Here is a 16311-nt window from a genome sequence, read left to right on the forward strand (position 1 = left end):
TAAGGGAACAATTGACAGCAGTGGGGGAAAGAAGTACGGTAGAAGAAGAATGGGTAGCTCTGAGGGATGAAATAGTGAAGGCAGCAGAGGATCAAGTAGGTAAAAAGACGAGGGCTAATAGAAATCCTTGGGTAACAGAAGAAATATTGAATTTAACTGATGAAAGGAGAAAATATAAAAATGCAGTAAATGAAGCAGCAAAAAGGAATACAAACGTCTCAAAAATGAGATCGACTGGTAGTGCAAAATGGCTAAGCAGGGATGGCTAGAGGACAAATGTAAGGATGTAGAGGCTTATCTCACTAGGGGTAAGATAGATACTACCTACAGGAAAATTAAAGAGACCTTTGGAGAAAAGAGAACCACTTGTATGAATATCAAGAGCTCAGATAGAAACCCAGTTCTAAGCAACGAAGGGAAAGCAGAAAGATGGAAGGAGTATAAAAATGGTTCAAATGGCTCTGAGCACTATGAGACTTAACATCTGTGGTCATCAATCCCCTAGAACTTAGAACTACTTAAACCTAACTAACCTAAGGAATCACGCACATCCATGACCGAGGCAGGATTCGAACCTATGATCGTAGCAGTCGCGCGGTTCCGGACTGAAGCGCCTAGAACCGCTAGATCACCGCGGCCGGCGAAGGAGTATATAGAAGGTCTATTCAAGGGCGACGTACTTGAAGACAATACTATAGAAATGGAAGAGAATGTAGATGACGATGAAGTGGGATATGCGATACTGCGTGAAGAGTTTGACAGAGCGCTGAAAGACCTGAGTCGAAACAAGGCCCCGGGAGTAGACAACATTCCATTAGAACTACTGACGGCCTTGGGAGAGCCAGTCCAGACAAAACTCAACCATCTGGTGAGGAAGATGTATGAGACAGGCGAAGTACACTCAGACTTCAAGAAGAATATAATAATTCCAATCCCAAAGAAAGCAGGTATTGACAGATGTGAAAATTACCAAACTATCAGTTTAATAAGTCGCAGCTGCAAAATACTAACACGAATTCTTTACAGAGGAATGGAAAAACTGGTAGAAGCTGACATCGGGGAAGATCAGTTTGGATTCCGTAGAAATATTGGAACACGTGAGGCAATACTGACCTTACGACTTATCTTAGAAGAAAGATTAAGGGAAGGCAAACCTACGTTTCTAGCATTTGTAGACTTAGAGAAAGCTTTTGACAATGTTGACTGGAATACTCTCTTCCAAATTCTAAAGGTGGCAGGGGCAAAATACAGGGAGCGAAAGGCTATTTACAATTTGTACAGAAACCAGATGGCAATTATAAGAGTCGAGGGGCATGAAAGGGAAGCAGCGGTTGGGAAGGGAGTGAGACAGAGTTGTAGTCTCTCCCCAATGTTATTCAATCTGTATATTGAGCAAGCAGTAAAGGAAACAAAAGAAAATTTCGGAATAGGTATTAAAATCCATGGAGAAGAAATAAAAACTTTGAGGTTCGCCGATGATATTGTAATTCTGTCAGAGACAGCAAAGGACTTGGAAGAGCAGTTGAATGGAATGAACAGTGTCTTGAAAGGAGGATATAAGACGAAATTCAACAAAGGCAAAACGAGGATAATGGTATGTAGTCGAATTAAGTCGGGTGATGCTGAGGGAATTAGATTAGGAAATGAGACTCTTAAAGTAGTAAAGGAGTTTTGCTATTTTGGGAGCAAAATCTCTGATAATGGTCGAGGTAGAGAAGATATAAAATGTAGACTGGTAATGGCAAGGAAAGCGTTTCTGAAGAAGAGAAATTTTTTAACATCGAGTATAGATTTAAGTGTCAGGAAGTCGTTTCTGAAAGTATATGTATGGAGTGTAGCCATGTATGGAAGTGAAACATGGACGATAAATAGTTTGGACAGGAAGAGAACAGAAGCTTTCGAAATGTGGTGCTTCAGAAGAATGCTGAAGATTAGATGGGTAGATCATATAACTAATGAGGAGGTATTGAATACAATTGGGGAGGAGCTTGTGGCACAACTTGACGAGAAGAAGGAACCGGTTGGTAGGACGTGTTCTGAGGCATCAAGGGATCACAAATTTAGCATTGGAGGGCAGCTGGAGGGTAAAAATCGTAGAAAGAGACCAAGAGATGACTACATTAAGCAGATTCAGAAGTATGTAGGTTGCAGTAGGTACTGGGAGATGAAGAAGCTTGCACAGGATAGAGTAGCATGGAGAGCTGCATCAAACCAGTATGCGTACGGAACGATTTGAACTGGAATGATCATATAAAATTAATTATTTGTAAGGCGGGTGCCAGGTTGAGATTCATTGGGAGAGTCCTTAGAAAATGTAGTCCATAAACAAAGGAGGTGGCTTACAAAACACTCGTTCGACCTATACTTGAGTATTACTCATCAGTGTGGGATCCGTACCAGGTCGGGTTGACAGAGGAGATAGAGAAGATCGAAAGAAGAGCGTCGCGTTTCGTCACAGGGTTATTTGGTAAGCGTGATAGCGTTACGGAGATGTTTAGCAAACTCAAGTGGCAGACTTTGCAAGAGAGGTGTAGCTTGCTGTCCATGACTCGAGAGGGTGCGTTTCTGGATGAGGTAGCGAATATATTGCTTCCCCCTACTTATACCTCCCGAGGAGATCACAAATGTAAAATTAGAGAGATTCAAGCGCGCACGGAGGCTTTCCGGCAGCCGTTCTTCCCGCGAACCATACGCGACTGGAGCAGGAAAGCGAGGTAATGACAGTGGCATGTAAAGTGCCGTCCGCCACACACCGTTGAGTGGCTTGCGGATTATAAATGTAGATGTAGGTGTAGAATAAAATTCAGAAGAATGGAAAAGATCAATTTGGCTTTAAGGAAGGTAAAGGCGCCAGAGACGCAGTTCTGACGATGCGGTCGATAATGGAAATAAGGCTACAGAAAAATCAAGACACGTTCACAGGATCCGTCGACCTGAAAAAAGCATTTGATAATGTCTAATGGTGTAAGACGCTTGAAATTCTGAGAAAAATAGGGGTAAGCTATAGGTAAAGACGCGTAACACATAGTACCTTCAAGAACCCAGAGGGAATAATAAAACTGACAGACCAAGGACGAAGCACACGAATGTATGCTATGTAAGATAGGGATGTAGTCTTTTCGCCCCTTCTGTATATAGCGAAGAAGCAATGACGGAAATAAAAGAAAGGTTCAAGAGTGGGAAAAAATATAAGGTGAAAGACTATCAGTGACAAGTTTCATTGAAGCTCTTGCTGTTCTCAGTGAAAGTGAACAAGATTTAAAGGCTCTGCTCAATGGAATGGTCTAATGAATGCAGAATATGGATTGAGAGTGAACTGAAAAAAAGACGAAGGTAATGAGAAGTCGTAGAAATAAGAACAGCGAGAAACTTAACATCAGAACTGGTGGTCACAAAGAAGATAAATTAAGGAGTTCTGCTAACTAGGCAGCAAAATAACCCATGATGGACGGAGCAACGAGGACATGAAAAGCAGGGTAGCACTGGCGAAAAGGGCATTCCTGGCCAAGAGAACTCTACTAATATCATACAATTTGAGGAAGAAACTTCTGAGAACGTACGTTTGGGGTACAGCATTTATGGTAGTGAAACGTGGATAGTGGGAAAACCGGAACGGAAGAGAGCCAAAACATTTGAGATGTGGTTCTAAGGAAAGAAATAAGGATATTCCCAGCAGAATCGTCGAGGAAAGGAATGCGAGTATATAGAAAACACTAACAAGATGGTAGGACGTCTGTTAAGGCATCACAGGATAGCTTCCATAGTACTAGAGGGTGCTATAGTGCGGTAAAAACTGTAGTGGGAGACAGAGGTTGGAATACATTCAGCAAATACACTCCTGGAAATGGAAAAAAGAACACATTGACACCGGTGTGTCAGACCCACCATACTTGCTCCGGACACTGCGAGAGGGCTGTACAAGCAATGATCACACGCACGGCACAGCGGACACACCAGGAACCGCGGTGTTGGCCGTCGAATGGCGCTAGCTGCGCAGCATTTGTGCACCGCCGCCGTCAGTGTCAGCCAGTTTGCCGTGGCATACGGAGCTCCATCGCAGTCTTTAACACTGGTAGCATGCCGCGACAGCGTGGACGTGAACCGTACGTGCAGTTGACGGACTTTGAGCGAGGGCGTATAGTGGGCATGCGGGAGGCCGGGTGGACGTACCGCCGAATTGCTCAACACGTGGGGCGTGAGGTCTCCACAGTACATCGATGTTGTCGCCAGTGGTCGGCAGAAGGTGCACGTGCCCGTCGACTTGGGACCGGACCGCAGCGACGCACGGATGCACGCCAAGACCGCAGGATCCTACGCAGTGCCGTAGGGGACCGCACCGCCACTTTCCAGCAAATTAGGGACACTGTTGCTCCTGGGGTATCGGCGAGGACCATTCGCAACCGTCTCCATGAAGCTGGGCTACCGTCCCGCACACCGTTAGGCCGTCTTCCGCTCACGCCCCAACATCGTGCAGCCCGCCTCCAGTGGTGTCGCGACAGGCGTGAATGGAGGGACGAATGGAGACGTGTCGTCTTCAGCGATGAGAGTCGCTTCTGCCTTGGTGCCAATGATGGTCGTATGCGTGTTTGGCGCCGTGCAGGTGAGCGCCACAATCAGGACTGCATACGACCGAGGCACACAGGGCCAACACCCGGCATCATAGTGTGGGGAGCGATCTCCTACACTGGCCGTACACCACTGGTGATCGTCGAGGGGACACTGAATAGTGCACGGTACATCCAAACCGTCATCGAACCCATCGTTCTACCATTCCTAGACCGGCAAGGGAACTTGCTGTTCCAACAGGACAATGCACGTCCGCATGTATCCCGTGCCACCCAACGTGCTCTAGAAGGTGTAAGTCAACTACCCTGGCCAGCAAGATCTCCGGATCTGTCCCCCATTGAGCATGTTTGGGACTGGATGAAGCATCGTCTCACGCAGTCTGCACGTCCAGCACGAACGCTGGTCCAACTGAGGCGCCAGGTGGAAATGGCATGGCAAGCCGTTCCACAGGACTACATCCAGCATCTCTACGATCGTCTCCATGGGAGAATAGCAGCCTGCATTGCTGCGAAAGGTGGATATACACTGTACTAGTGCCGACGTTGTACATGCTGTGTTGCCTGTGACTATGTGCCTGTGGGTCTGTCAGTGTGATCATGTGATGTATCTGACCCCAGGAATGTGTCAATAAAGTTTCCCCTTCCTGGGACAATGAATTCACGGTGTTCTTATTTCAATTTCCAGGAGTGTATTTGAGGACATAGGTTGCAAGTGCAACTCTGAGATAAAGAGGTTGACACAGAGAGGAATTCATGGTGGGCCTCATCAAACCAGTCAGAAGACTGATGAGCCAAAAAACAAAAAGGAGAAAAATATATCTATATATGCTTGGTTGAGTGTAAATGTGTACAACGCTTTTGAAGACTGCCATAAATTTATTTTAGTATTTAATCTCCTTACAGCTTCGTTAGAGTCCATCTGATGCGGGCAGTCAGTCACACTACGTCAAGACTAGCCTTACAGTCCGGCACACTTCAGTAGCAGAGAACGAGTAGGAAGCTATCGCAAGAGCATCGTTTTCAGATTCGTCATAGTCGCGATACTACGGCGGGAAGGAAGACGGCTATTATACACTACTGGCCATTAAAATTGCTACACCAAGAACAAATGCAGATGATAAACGGGTATTCATTGGACAAATATATTATACTAGAACTGACATGTGATTACATTTTTACACAATTTGGGTGCATAGATCCTGAGAAATCAGTACCCATAACAACCACCTCTGGCCGTAATAACTGCCTTGAAAGGCCTGCGCATTGAGTCAAACACAGCTTGGATGGTGTGTACAGGTACAACTGCCCATGCAGCTTCAACGCGATACCACAGTTCATCAAGAGTAATGACTGGCGTATTGTGACGAGGCAGTTACTCGGCCGCCGTTGACCAGACGTTTTCAATTGGTGAGAGATCTGGAGAACGTGCTGGCCAGGGCAGCGGTCGAACATTTTCTGTATCCACAAAGGCCCGTACAGGACCTGCAACATGCGGTCGTGCATTATCCTGCTGAAATGTAGGGTTTCGCAGGGATCGAATGAAGGGTAGAGCCACGGGTCGTAACACATCTGAAATGTAACGTCCACTGTTCAAAGTGCCGTCGATGCGAACAAGAGGTGACCGAGACGTGTAACCAGTGGCACCTCATACCATCACGCCGGGTGATACGCCAGTATGGCGATGACGAATACTCGCTTCCAATGTGCGTTCACCGCGATGTCGCCAAACACGGATGCGACAATCATGATGGTGTAAACAAAACCTGGATTCATCCGAAAAAATGACGTTTTGCCATTTGTGCACCCAGGTTCGTCGTTGAGTACGGCATCGTAGGCGCTCCTGTCTGTGATGCAGCGTCAAGTGTAACCGCAGCCACGGTCTCCGAGCTGATAGTCCATACTGCAGCAAACGTCGTCGAACTGTTCGTGCAGATGGTTGTTGTCCTGCAAACGTCCCCATCTGTTGACTCAGGAATCGAGACGTGGCTGCACGATCCGTTAGAGCCATGCGGATAAGATGCCTGTCATCTCGACTGCTAGTAATACGAGGTCATTGGGATCCAGCACGGCGTTCCGTATTACCCTTCTGAACCCACCGATTCCATATTCTGCTAACAGTTATTGGATCTCGACCAACGCTAGTAGCAATGTCGCGGTACGATAAACCGCAATTGCGATAGGCTACAATCCGACCTTTATCAAAGTCGGAAACGTGATGGTACGCATTTCTCCTCCTTACACGAGGCATCACAACAACGTTTCACCAGGCAACGCCGGTCAACTGCTGTTTGTGTATGAGAAATCGGTTGGAAACTTTCCAAATGTCAGCACGTTGCAGGTGTCGCCACCGGCGCCAACCTAGTGTGAATGCTCTGAAAAGCTAATCATTTGCATATCACAGCATCTTCTTCCTGTCGGTTAAATTTCGCGTCTGTAACACGTCATCTTCGTGGTGTAGCAATTTTAATGGTCAGTAGTGTAGGACAGACGTAAGAGCGGCGCCTCGATTTCAAATGCATGCAACCCGCAACAGGAATGTCGTAATCGTTCCGTTTGTGGTGTCTGGTTCACAGGAGCAACAATACATACCTGATGGCCAGAGCGCCGCCGGTGGGCTGCGGGAAGCGTGGGCGGTAGGCGTCGTGTGGCGGGGGTGGCGACTGCACCAGCAGGCACCAGGCGGCGTGGTGGGGGGCGCGCCCGGCCACCACCACCAGGTCGAAGAGCGACGCCAGCAGGCGGGGGCGCGGCACGCACCGCACCTCCGGCGCCGGCACCTCCACTATCATGCCGCCGCGGCGCAGCGAGCGCGCGCTGTACAACAAACATTACGTAAACTTAATCTACATTTTTCGATTCATTGACCTATTTCCAGCATGTGTTAAGTATGCTTCCCACCATTTTCATTGTTTTACGTTCGCACTAAAACCTCTTAGCACTTCGGATCTTACTAGACATCTAGACACTGATTTCGTTACCTCCTGCAGGAAACGCACTGGTTGATACTTGGCATGTAGTACAAGGTCACTGGAATAGATACTCTACTGTTTGTGAAAATTGCAACATCGAGAAGGACACGTGTAATTACAATTAATGATGAGCGTCAGTGACCACTGATGATAGTCAGTGACCGTGAGAATTCTGTAGTGCGTGAAGTTGCCACATGCTGCAATCAGCGTGTTGACATGGAATCGAGCCTCGTCTATGCTGCTGGGGAATACACTGCCATGTGGTTTGTAGGTGCATTCACAAAATATCGACAGTGTTTGCAGGAAGGCCAGAACAAACAAGTTGCCGACCGATCGTATCCCAGACATGGTCGATGTGTGACACGCCAGGTGAATTTGCAGGCCAGGGAAGCAGTGACATCCATAATTCTACGAAGATGGCTTAGAACAGGGGTCTCCAAACTACGGCCCGCGGGCCGAAACCGGCCCGCGAGTGCCGGCAAACCGGCCCGCGTTAGCTGGCCGGACATCCCCGGTATGCGGCCCGCCAAATATTTGAGGTGGTACCTATACTGCCAACAATTGAGTTTCGAGGTCTATCGTGACCAATACACCGTGACATTGGCTCTGTTACTCGCTACCAGACTGCATAACTAATCTTATTGTTGCGCCGCTTGAAATAACAATGCGTTGACATACTCTACCTCTGTTACATCTTGCAGTAATAGTGTTGCTAACAATGATTTTGAGATTTCGTTAACTTTGCAGGACGGTTTCGTGAAGAATGTGCAGTGACATACTTTTTTGTCGGTGAAATTCCCCAGAATAAAATACGCCAGAATTTCGGTCAGGTACGTCCACCAATCAAAATTATGTAATTAAATAAAAATCGTAGTTCGTTTCAGTGCTAGCTAGTCCCACAACCTTAGATTTTTGCGATTTCATCTTTTCTTTAGCCTTACATTACGTTGATCATGGAGTGCTAGGGTGCTTTAATCCCACTAAGTAGATCTTGGCCCTTATGACTTCGTGGAGGAGTCAATGTGGCCCGCGGACTAAAAAGTTTGGAAATCCCTGGCTTAGAAAAATGGTTCAGATGGCTCTGAGCACTATGGGACTTAACATCTGAGGTCATCAGTCCCTTAGAACTTAGAACTACTTAAGCCTAACTAACCTATGGGCATCACACACATCCATGCCCGAGACAGGATTCGAACCTGCGACCGTAGCGGCCGCGCGGTTCCAGACTGAAGCACCTAAAACTGCTCGGCCGCACCGGCCGGCGAGATGGCTTACACCTTGTTACCACACGTGGCTGGGCATTGCCCTGCTGAAATATAGCATGTGGAGATTCCTTGCTCTGTAACATTCCCGAAGCAACAGTTGGTACTCATATTTTCATCAGTATAAGTGAGGCGACACTGCATGCTATAGCCAATGACGCTCCAAATCATCACACTTGACGTTTGCCAGTTATGCCGCTCAACAATACAGTCTGTCCAACTACATTCACCACTACAGCATCTAACATGTATACGGCCATCACTGTAGCAAAAACTGAAACAGGACTCGTCCAAAAACGCTACATTATCCCATTCAGAACACCAGTAACAGCTTTCACGTTCACAGTGCAATCTGAGGACTTTCTGGTCCGAACGAACACTGAATCGCAAAAGTGTACAACTTTGCCTCCGCCGTTTGCCGATAGGTGGCGACAACGGTAAATAGCGGTCGAAAGAAACATATCGCAGACACCAGGCAGTTAGCTTGGACCTCGGTCAACATAACCTCATTCAAACATTAGTCGATTTGTGTCTGCATCATAAAACTGTTGTTGATTGAAAATGTCAATTTACGAGCCTAATTCTCGTCATTTGCGGGAGGTGTTACTGTTTTGTTTTAGTATGAAGAAAACAGCGGCCGCGCCTCATCAAATGCTCTCAAGTACGTATGGTAAGGACGCTATTAGTGAAAGAACGTGACGTGAGTGGTCTCAACGCTTCAAAAACAGTGATTTTAACGTCGTAGACCGGCATAGTGGTGGAAGAGAGAATGTTTTCGAAGATGCAGAATTGAAGATATTGCTGAGTGAAGACTCGCGTCAAACTCAAAAGAATTGGCACGCTTAGTGAGAGTGACACAGCAAGCCATTTCAAAACGCCTCAAGGCTATGGGCATGATCCAGAAAGAAGGAACTTGGGTCCCGTGAGAGCTGAAACCAAGAGACGTTGAACGGCGTTTGTATGTTTGTGAACAGTTGCTTCAGAGGCAAAAACGGAAGGGATTTCTGCATCGCATTGTGACCAGGGACGAAAAATGGGTTCATTACGATAACCCTCAACGCAAAAAATCATGGGGATATCCCGGCCATACTTCTACGTCGACGGCCAAACCGAATGTTCACGGCTCCAAGATCATGCTCTGCATTTGGTGGGAGCAGCTCGGCGTCGTGTACTATGAGGTGTTAAAACCATGTGAAAGAATCACAGGGACTCGTTATCGAACGCAATTAATGTCTTTGATCAGAGCTTTAAAAGACAAACGACCGCAATACAGCAGGAGGCACGATAAAGTGATTTTGCAGCACGACAACGCTATACGTTACAAAAGAGGTCAAAATGGGAGGTCCTACCCCACCCGCCGTATTCTCTAGACATTGTTCAAAACTGGCTCTGAGCACTATGGGACTTAACATCTGAGGTCATCAGTCCCCCAGAACATAGAACTACTTAAAAGTAACTAACCTAAGGACATCACACACATCCATGCGCGAGGCAGGATTCGAACCTGCGACCGTAGCGGTCGAGCGGTTCGAGAATGAAGCGCCTAGAACCACTCGGCCACACCAGCCGGCCTCTAGACATTGTTCCCTCTGACAATCACCGGTTCAGATCAATGGCGCATGGCCTGGCTGACCAACACTTACGATCTCATGAAGAAGTCACAAATTGGATCGATTCGTGGATCGCTTCAAAAGATGATCAATTTTTTCGACGCGGGATCCGTACACTGCCCGAAAGATGGGAGAAAGTAGTGGCCAGCGATGGAAAATACTTTGAATGATACATGTGTAACGAATTGGTTTCGTTAAAGCCTAAAATGTTGTACCCTTGTAATTCTGGATGACACAGGCACTGCAATATCGGTTTCTGCTTTCTGGTTTCTGATCAATGGAAGCCGATGCAATGGCACCCACACACCCAGTCCAACCCTCGGCAGACAGCCTCGAACCGCCGTCGCAGCCATGTCCACATCCAATGCAGTGAGCCAATGGCGAACCAACTTTGTAGGAGGAGCTGTTTTGTTCGTTTCAGCTATGCGGAAAAAATCACACTCATCCTGCGCTATGGTCACAGTGAGTGGTCCAGTACCTTCTAGCCATTAAGTGAAACCTGCTTCCACACCTGCATCGCTGTCACTGCAGCGCGCCCAGAGCGAGCCGCAAAGTCATCGTATGAGAAACCTCTTTTTACGTAGACAAATCGTCCTGCCCTGTTCGAACTCACTCACATGCTGATATTGGGTCCTTTGATGTCGACAAGGCATACTGACACGTTTCCACTACGTTCGGCGGCTCTGCACCGAATGAGCATGGAATGTTGCTGTTGTTGTTGTTGTTGTTGTTGTTGTTGTCTTCAGTCCAGAGACTGGTTTGATGCAAGCTCTCCATGCTACTCTATCCTGTGCAAGCTTATTCATCTCCCAGTACCTACTGCAACCTACATCCTTCTGAATCTGTTTAGTGTATTCATCTCTTGGTCTCCCTCTACGATTTTTACCCTCCACGCTGCCCTCCAATACTAAACTGGTGATCCCTTGATGCCTCAGAATATGTCGTACCAACCGCTCCCTTCTTCTAGTCAAATTATTCCACAAATTTCTCTTCTCCCCAATTCTATTCAATACCTCCTCATTAGTTATGTGATCTACCCATCTAATCTTCAGCATTCTTCTGTAGCACCAAAGGAATAACTCGGAATTAACCATACAATGCACGGTATTTGCGTTTTCAGCGATTTTTTTGTTTTATGGACATTAAGCTATGGATCAAGGCATATTTCTCTGTTAAACATTTCGTTAGTAAGAAGATATCATACTGCCACCGTTGTTCAACCTTCTCATTCTGATAGCATTTCCAGAAAATCTTACGGCGACTGTGAGTACTTTAGCTGCCACGAGAGACAGAGTCTTCATCGCGAGTTGTAGCAGTTTTCTCCGAATTTGCCTGGCGTTCTCTGAGAAGCAGAGAAATGGAAACCTCCGACCGCGAACACACCCTGTAACTAGTCCGTTATCTCCTTACAGCAGCTACAAAGAAAACATTTTATCTATAGTCAAATTTTTTCAGAGATTTTTATATTAGACAGGTAAAAATTTTTAAAATCTGTGCATTGAGGCAAAAAATCAAAAGAGAATTTAAACGCAGTACCTGCCTTATCTGAGTCAAAGTCAAAGGTCAAGTTGCTCCGAGAAAATATTGTGGAACTTGCACAACGTGATCCGGCGACAAACCCGTGAAGACTATTTACAACACATCCGCCGGGGAAGCTTGAAGAGTCACAAGTTGTATCTCCTCTACGCTTCGAATTACGTCTAACCTACATGCAAACTTACCTGACTCCAAAAAAACTATCTCCAATAGTTATTTCTTACCTCCAACAATTGCAAACTAAGCAAGATGCTTTTTTCCATAGCAAAGATCGTTGTCATCTCGACAAAAAGCGTTGTCGTCCCAATTACGGTAGCGCATCACCTCTGGTACTGGCAGCTCGAATATTACAATAATATTACAATACGTAGAGACTCTGCACCGATTCATGCTATTATCCTCTGAAGCATTAACAAATTTCAGCATCTGTGTGGTACCACTCAACCTAAATGGGCATATAATAAACGATAAGGGAATACTTCCTGATTCAGCGATAGTGAGTGCTATCAAGAATTTTCCTACACAATCAAACAACGAGCAGCTAAAATCTTTCATAGGAATGACGACCTTCTATGGGCGAATTTTAAACATACAGTTGATGAATGCAGAGCCCTTACGCCAGCTTCTACGAAAAAACGTACTGTGGAGGTCGAAAAATGACTGAAGTTGCATTCCTACTCATCAAAGATACTTTTGCGGATGCAAAATTGTTACACTACCCAGATATGACTTTGGAGTTTGGTTTTAAGACTGATTCATCGAGGGTTGGTTTATTTTGCTTTTTGTTTCAAATAAAGGACATCAATAAACAGCCAGCGTTCTGTCATATAGCGTACGAAAGACGCGTGTTATCATGTTGCGAGCGCTCATACACAACAATGGAATTGGAAGGTTTGGCGGTTGTGTGGGCGTTTCGAAAATTCCGCTAATACTTGTTTGGAGAACGCACTACCGTGTACTGCGATCATCGAGCTCTCACATTCTTGCAACAATGCAAACTACTTCACGCTGGACCTTGGCTTTACAAGAAATGATTTCAGAGTAGCATACGTAAAAGGAGAACATAACCACGTCGCAAAAGCTTTATCTAGACTACCGAAGGCTTGGAGGACAATACCACTGTGGAAGATGAGGAGAAGAAACATAGGATCTTCCTGATTAAAGGTTTGGAATCCAGGAGTTATTATTTATACGTGTCTAGTAACCTATCTGTCCTCCAGCAACGAGATGATAATTGGCCAATAATTTTGAATTTTAAGTGTTTGTTAAGTGATTCTAGCATATAGATGCAAGTCAACAGAATTTCAGTACTGACAACATTTACATTTTGGCGTACATGTGCACAACGGACATTTTAGCATTTGCATACAAAGAACACCAGTAACATTCAGACGCAATCGAAGATAAATGTAGAATGCCTTTGATGGAGTATGCTTACCCGTACATTAGTGTATATGTCTTACTTCTTGGCACACTTGTCCACCTACATATGAAGGGCTTATTTCAGTAATGGTACAAGGCCATTTTTGTTCATTGTGAGATACAGCGCCCTAAAGGTAAATGAGCTCTGAATAGTCTGCAGTTGAGATACCAGAAATATTCAAGCCTATGGCTTCTTGCTAGAGATGAACCTTTCTTTCTGTTTGTTTGGATCATTAATTGCAGAAGCATTATAGGCAGAAAAGTGGAGGTAATGGACTTGTACCACTATTGAAATGAGCCCTTCATATATGTTCTTATTTCTTGTAAGCAGATGGTGTCTCTTCATGAATACTGACACAGAACTATGTGCTATGATTAATTAGTCCAGTCCCTGAAGGAAAATTAGGGGAAAAATCGTGTAGCCGCAAATTTTTGCCCAGTGTGCCCTGGCCTGCGGGGAGTGAACGTTGGGGAGGCAGTGGGTTAAAAGTAATTTTTAATTTTTTGTAGAATAACTCGAAAACCACAGTTTCTAGCAAAAATATTTCCCCGTACAAAATGAAACCACATTAAATCTCCTACGAAAAGAGTCCGGTTCAATTTTTCTCTAGAACTAATAGTTTTCGTGTTTATCAGATATAAAAATCGCAGAGTATTAAAGCATTTGCTGACCAGTTCTGTTATGTGAATAGACTAAATAACTTCATTGAGCTCCTGTTTACGGAGTGGATTTATTTTCAGTTTCAGAGAAATGCATGAACACAATCCGGCGACCTATAGCGCTTCTACCTTCCCCCCCCCCCCCCCCCCCCCGTCCTGGACTTAGATGTGGTTAATATTCGTGGGATTAAGACTTCATTAATTTTACACCATTAGAACAATATTTTTAATAATCTGCATTTTTTTCTGTCGCCTGAACGCAAAAATTGTTAGTCCTAGAAAAAAATAAATGACCCTTTTTTGTGAACGAAATTTAAAATAGTTTTAATTTCGTACTGGGAAACATTTTTGTTAGAAGCCCCGGTTTTATTATTCGAGAAAAACATTAAAAAGTGAGCTTTGAACTCACTCCAGCCCAACGCTTGCACTCCATCAGTCACGATTTTAGCATGTTCTTCAGGACGCTTCCTCCCAGCACTGTGCAAAAATTTGCGTTTATATAATTTTTCCCCCTAATCGACCAATTTTGGCCTTCGTTGATTGGGCTGACTTGACAGTTGCGATTAATACTAAAATGTGTCTAATTGGTGCTAGGTTCTTTTTTTTTTTAATTTTCACAAATGTTTATAGTCTCCGTGGAACCTTGAGTTTAACCTTCAATAAACTCTTAGCGCCTGTCGAAATCAACGTAAATAAAATGAAGATTGAGATTCTCTGCCGCCTAGAAAGCAAGATTACGCAAGATGGCCGAAGGAAGCAAAGTATCAGATGCAGATGATAGCCCATCTTGAATAAAAGAGGAAGGAAAAAATTGAAGGTTTTACTTCCCGACGAACAAGCAGCCACTATAAATGCCTCACAATCTCTGTATGGAAAAGAGGAGGAATGATATCGGTCGTGCCTTTTTCAAAGGAACCCCAGAAGAATTCGCCTTTTTTTACCATCTGACCTCTCCTTGCAGCCTTATCATTCCCTCGCGAAGGATTTCCTTCGACGGCTTACCTTCTCTGTCGTTAGCATCCGTTCTGCACAATATTGGATAGCTTTAATTTTCAGTAGGCCGTCCTCTCACCCAACCTGAGCACACACACAAAGTGTGTCCCAGTTCCGTTAGGACTGCTTGAGTGAAATTCCAAACTGCGGTGCCATCTCGTAGAAAGTTTTCTGCGTTACAACCCTTGAAGTTTCAAAATCAGATGTGTAGAAAGTCAAAGCGCTAGTATTGCTGCAGCAAGCAGCAAAATGTGACAGTACGTGTCTGACAGTCGTTGGAAAATGTCAGTGGAGAACCGAGGCAACAACAAGTTTCATGAGTGTTCCAGCGTTTGTGGGCGAGAGTACGTCAAATTCGAATACCGAGAGGTTGGTTCCTGGTTGCTCCTCCATGACTACACCCCAGTCCACAAAGCAAAGTTCGTGCACGAGTTTTTCGCCAGCAAATGGATCACAGTCCTGGATCACCCACTGTGTCCGATGGACTTGCCCCCAGCCGACTTCTGGTTGTTCCCCAAATCGAAGGTGGCAATTAAAGAACACCGTTATGACGCAGTGGCGGACATCCAAGAAAATTGTACTTCGGTACTAAATGCAACTCCAGAAAAAGGACTGCAGTGACTGTTTCAAAAACAATTTAAAACGATTTTAGTAGTGTTTTGATTCAGGTGGAGACTAGTTTGCATAAATACCATGATTTTGTGAATATAATCCACGACTTCTATTTTTCATGGCCACAGTTCTAAGGGAACAGGGACACAGAGTGTACATAAATAGGAATACTTAATGTATGAAATTAATCGAGCCAAAATCCCGCTGCTTACTTGGGAACTTAAAGGACGCAGTTCATCGCTACACGTGACGCTTCAGATCGGGTCTTACGTCAATGTAGTATTTAGAAACAAATAATCCTGCTAGAGGAACATCTGTAACTGAGCTTAATAGCATAGGTTGAAAATAACGCTTCAGTTGTGAGGTTGTTTTTATTTTCGAACCAAATTAGAATTATTTTGATACCTTCAACTGTTAACGGGCGTTGATATATATCGACGGGGACAGGTGAAAATGTGTACCCCGACCGGGACTCGAACCCGGGATCTCCTGCTTACATGGCAGACGCTCTACCAATCTGAGCCACCGAGGACACAGAGGATAGCGCAACTGCAGGGACTCTCGTGCACGCCTCCCGCGACACCCACATTCTCACCTTGTATGTCCACACAGTACTTTCGTAGTGTCCCACGCCAACACACTGATTACTCGTGGAAGACATTCTTTCCAAGTCCCGTAAGAG

The 16311-nt window shown here is 45.2% G+C and overlaps 1 protein-coding gene and 1 non-coding gene across 2 annotated transcripts in view; both read right to left on the reverse strand.

Annotated features, from left to right (window-relative positions):
* Nucleotides 1–16311, reverse strand: part of LOC126419173 (uncharacterized) — an 82449-nt gene that overhangs the window by 51569 nt on the left and 14569 nt on the right. The window contains exon 3 of the mRNA XM_050086302.1: nt 7155–7379. Within this exon, the coding sequence (XP_049942259.1) occupies nt 7155–7379 (225 nt within the window). The remainder of the gene's footprint in view (nt 1–7154; nt 7380–16311) is intronic.
* Nucleotides 16088–16161, reverse strand: Trnat-ugu (transfer RNA threonine (anticodon UGU)). The gene has a single exon. It is a non-coding gene; the product is annotated as a tRNA-Thr (tRNA).

Source organism: Schistocerca serialis, chromosome 9, assembly GCF_023864345.2.
Source record: "Schistocerca serialis cubense isolate TAMUIC-IGC-003099 chromosome 9, iqSchSeri2.2, whole genome shotgun sequence".
Taxonomy (NCBI): Eukaryota; Metazoa; Arthropoda; class Insecta; order Orthoptera; family Acrididae; genus Schistocerca; species Schistocerca serialis.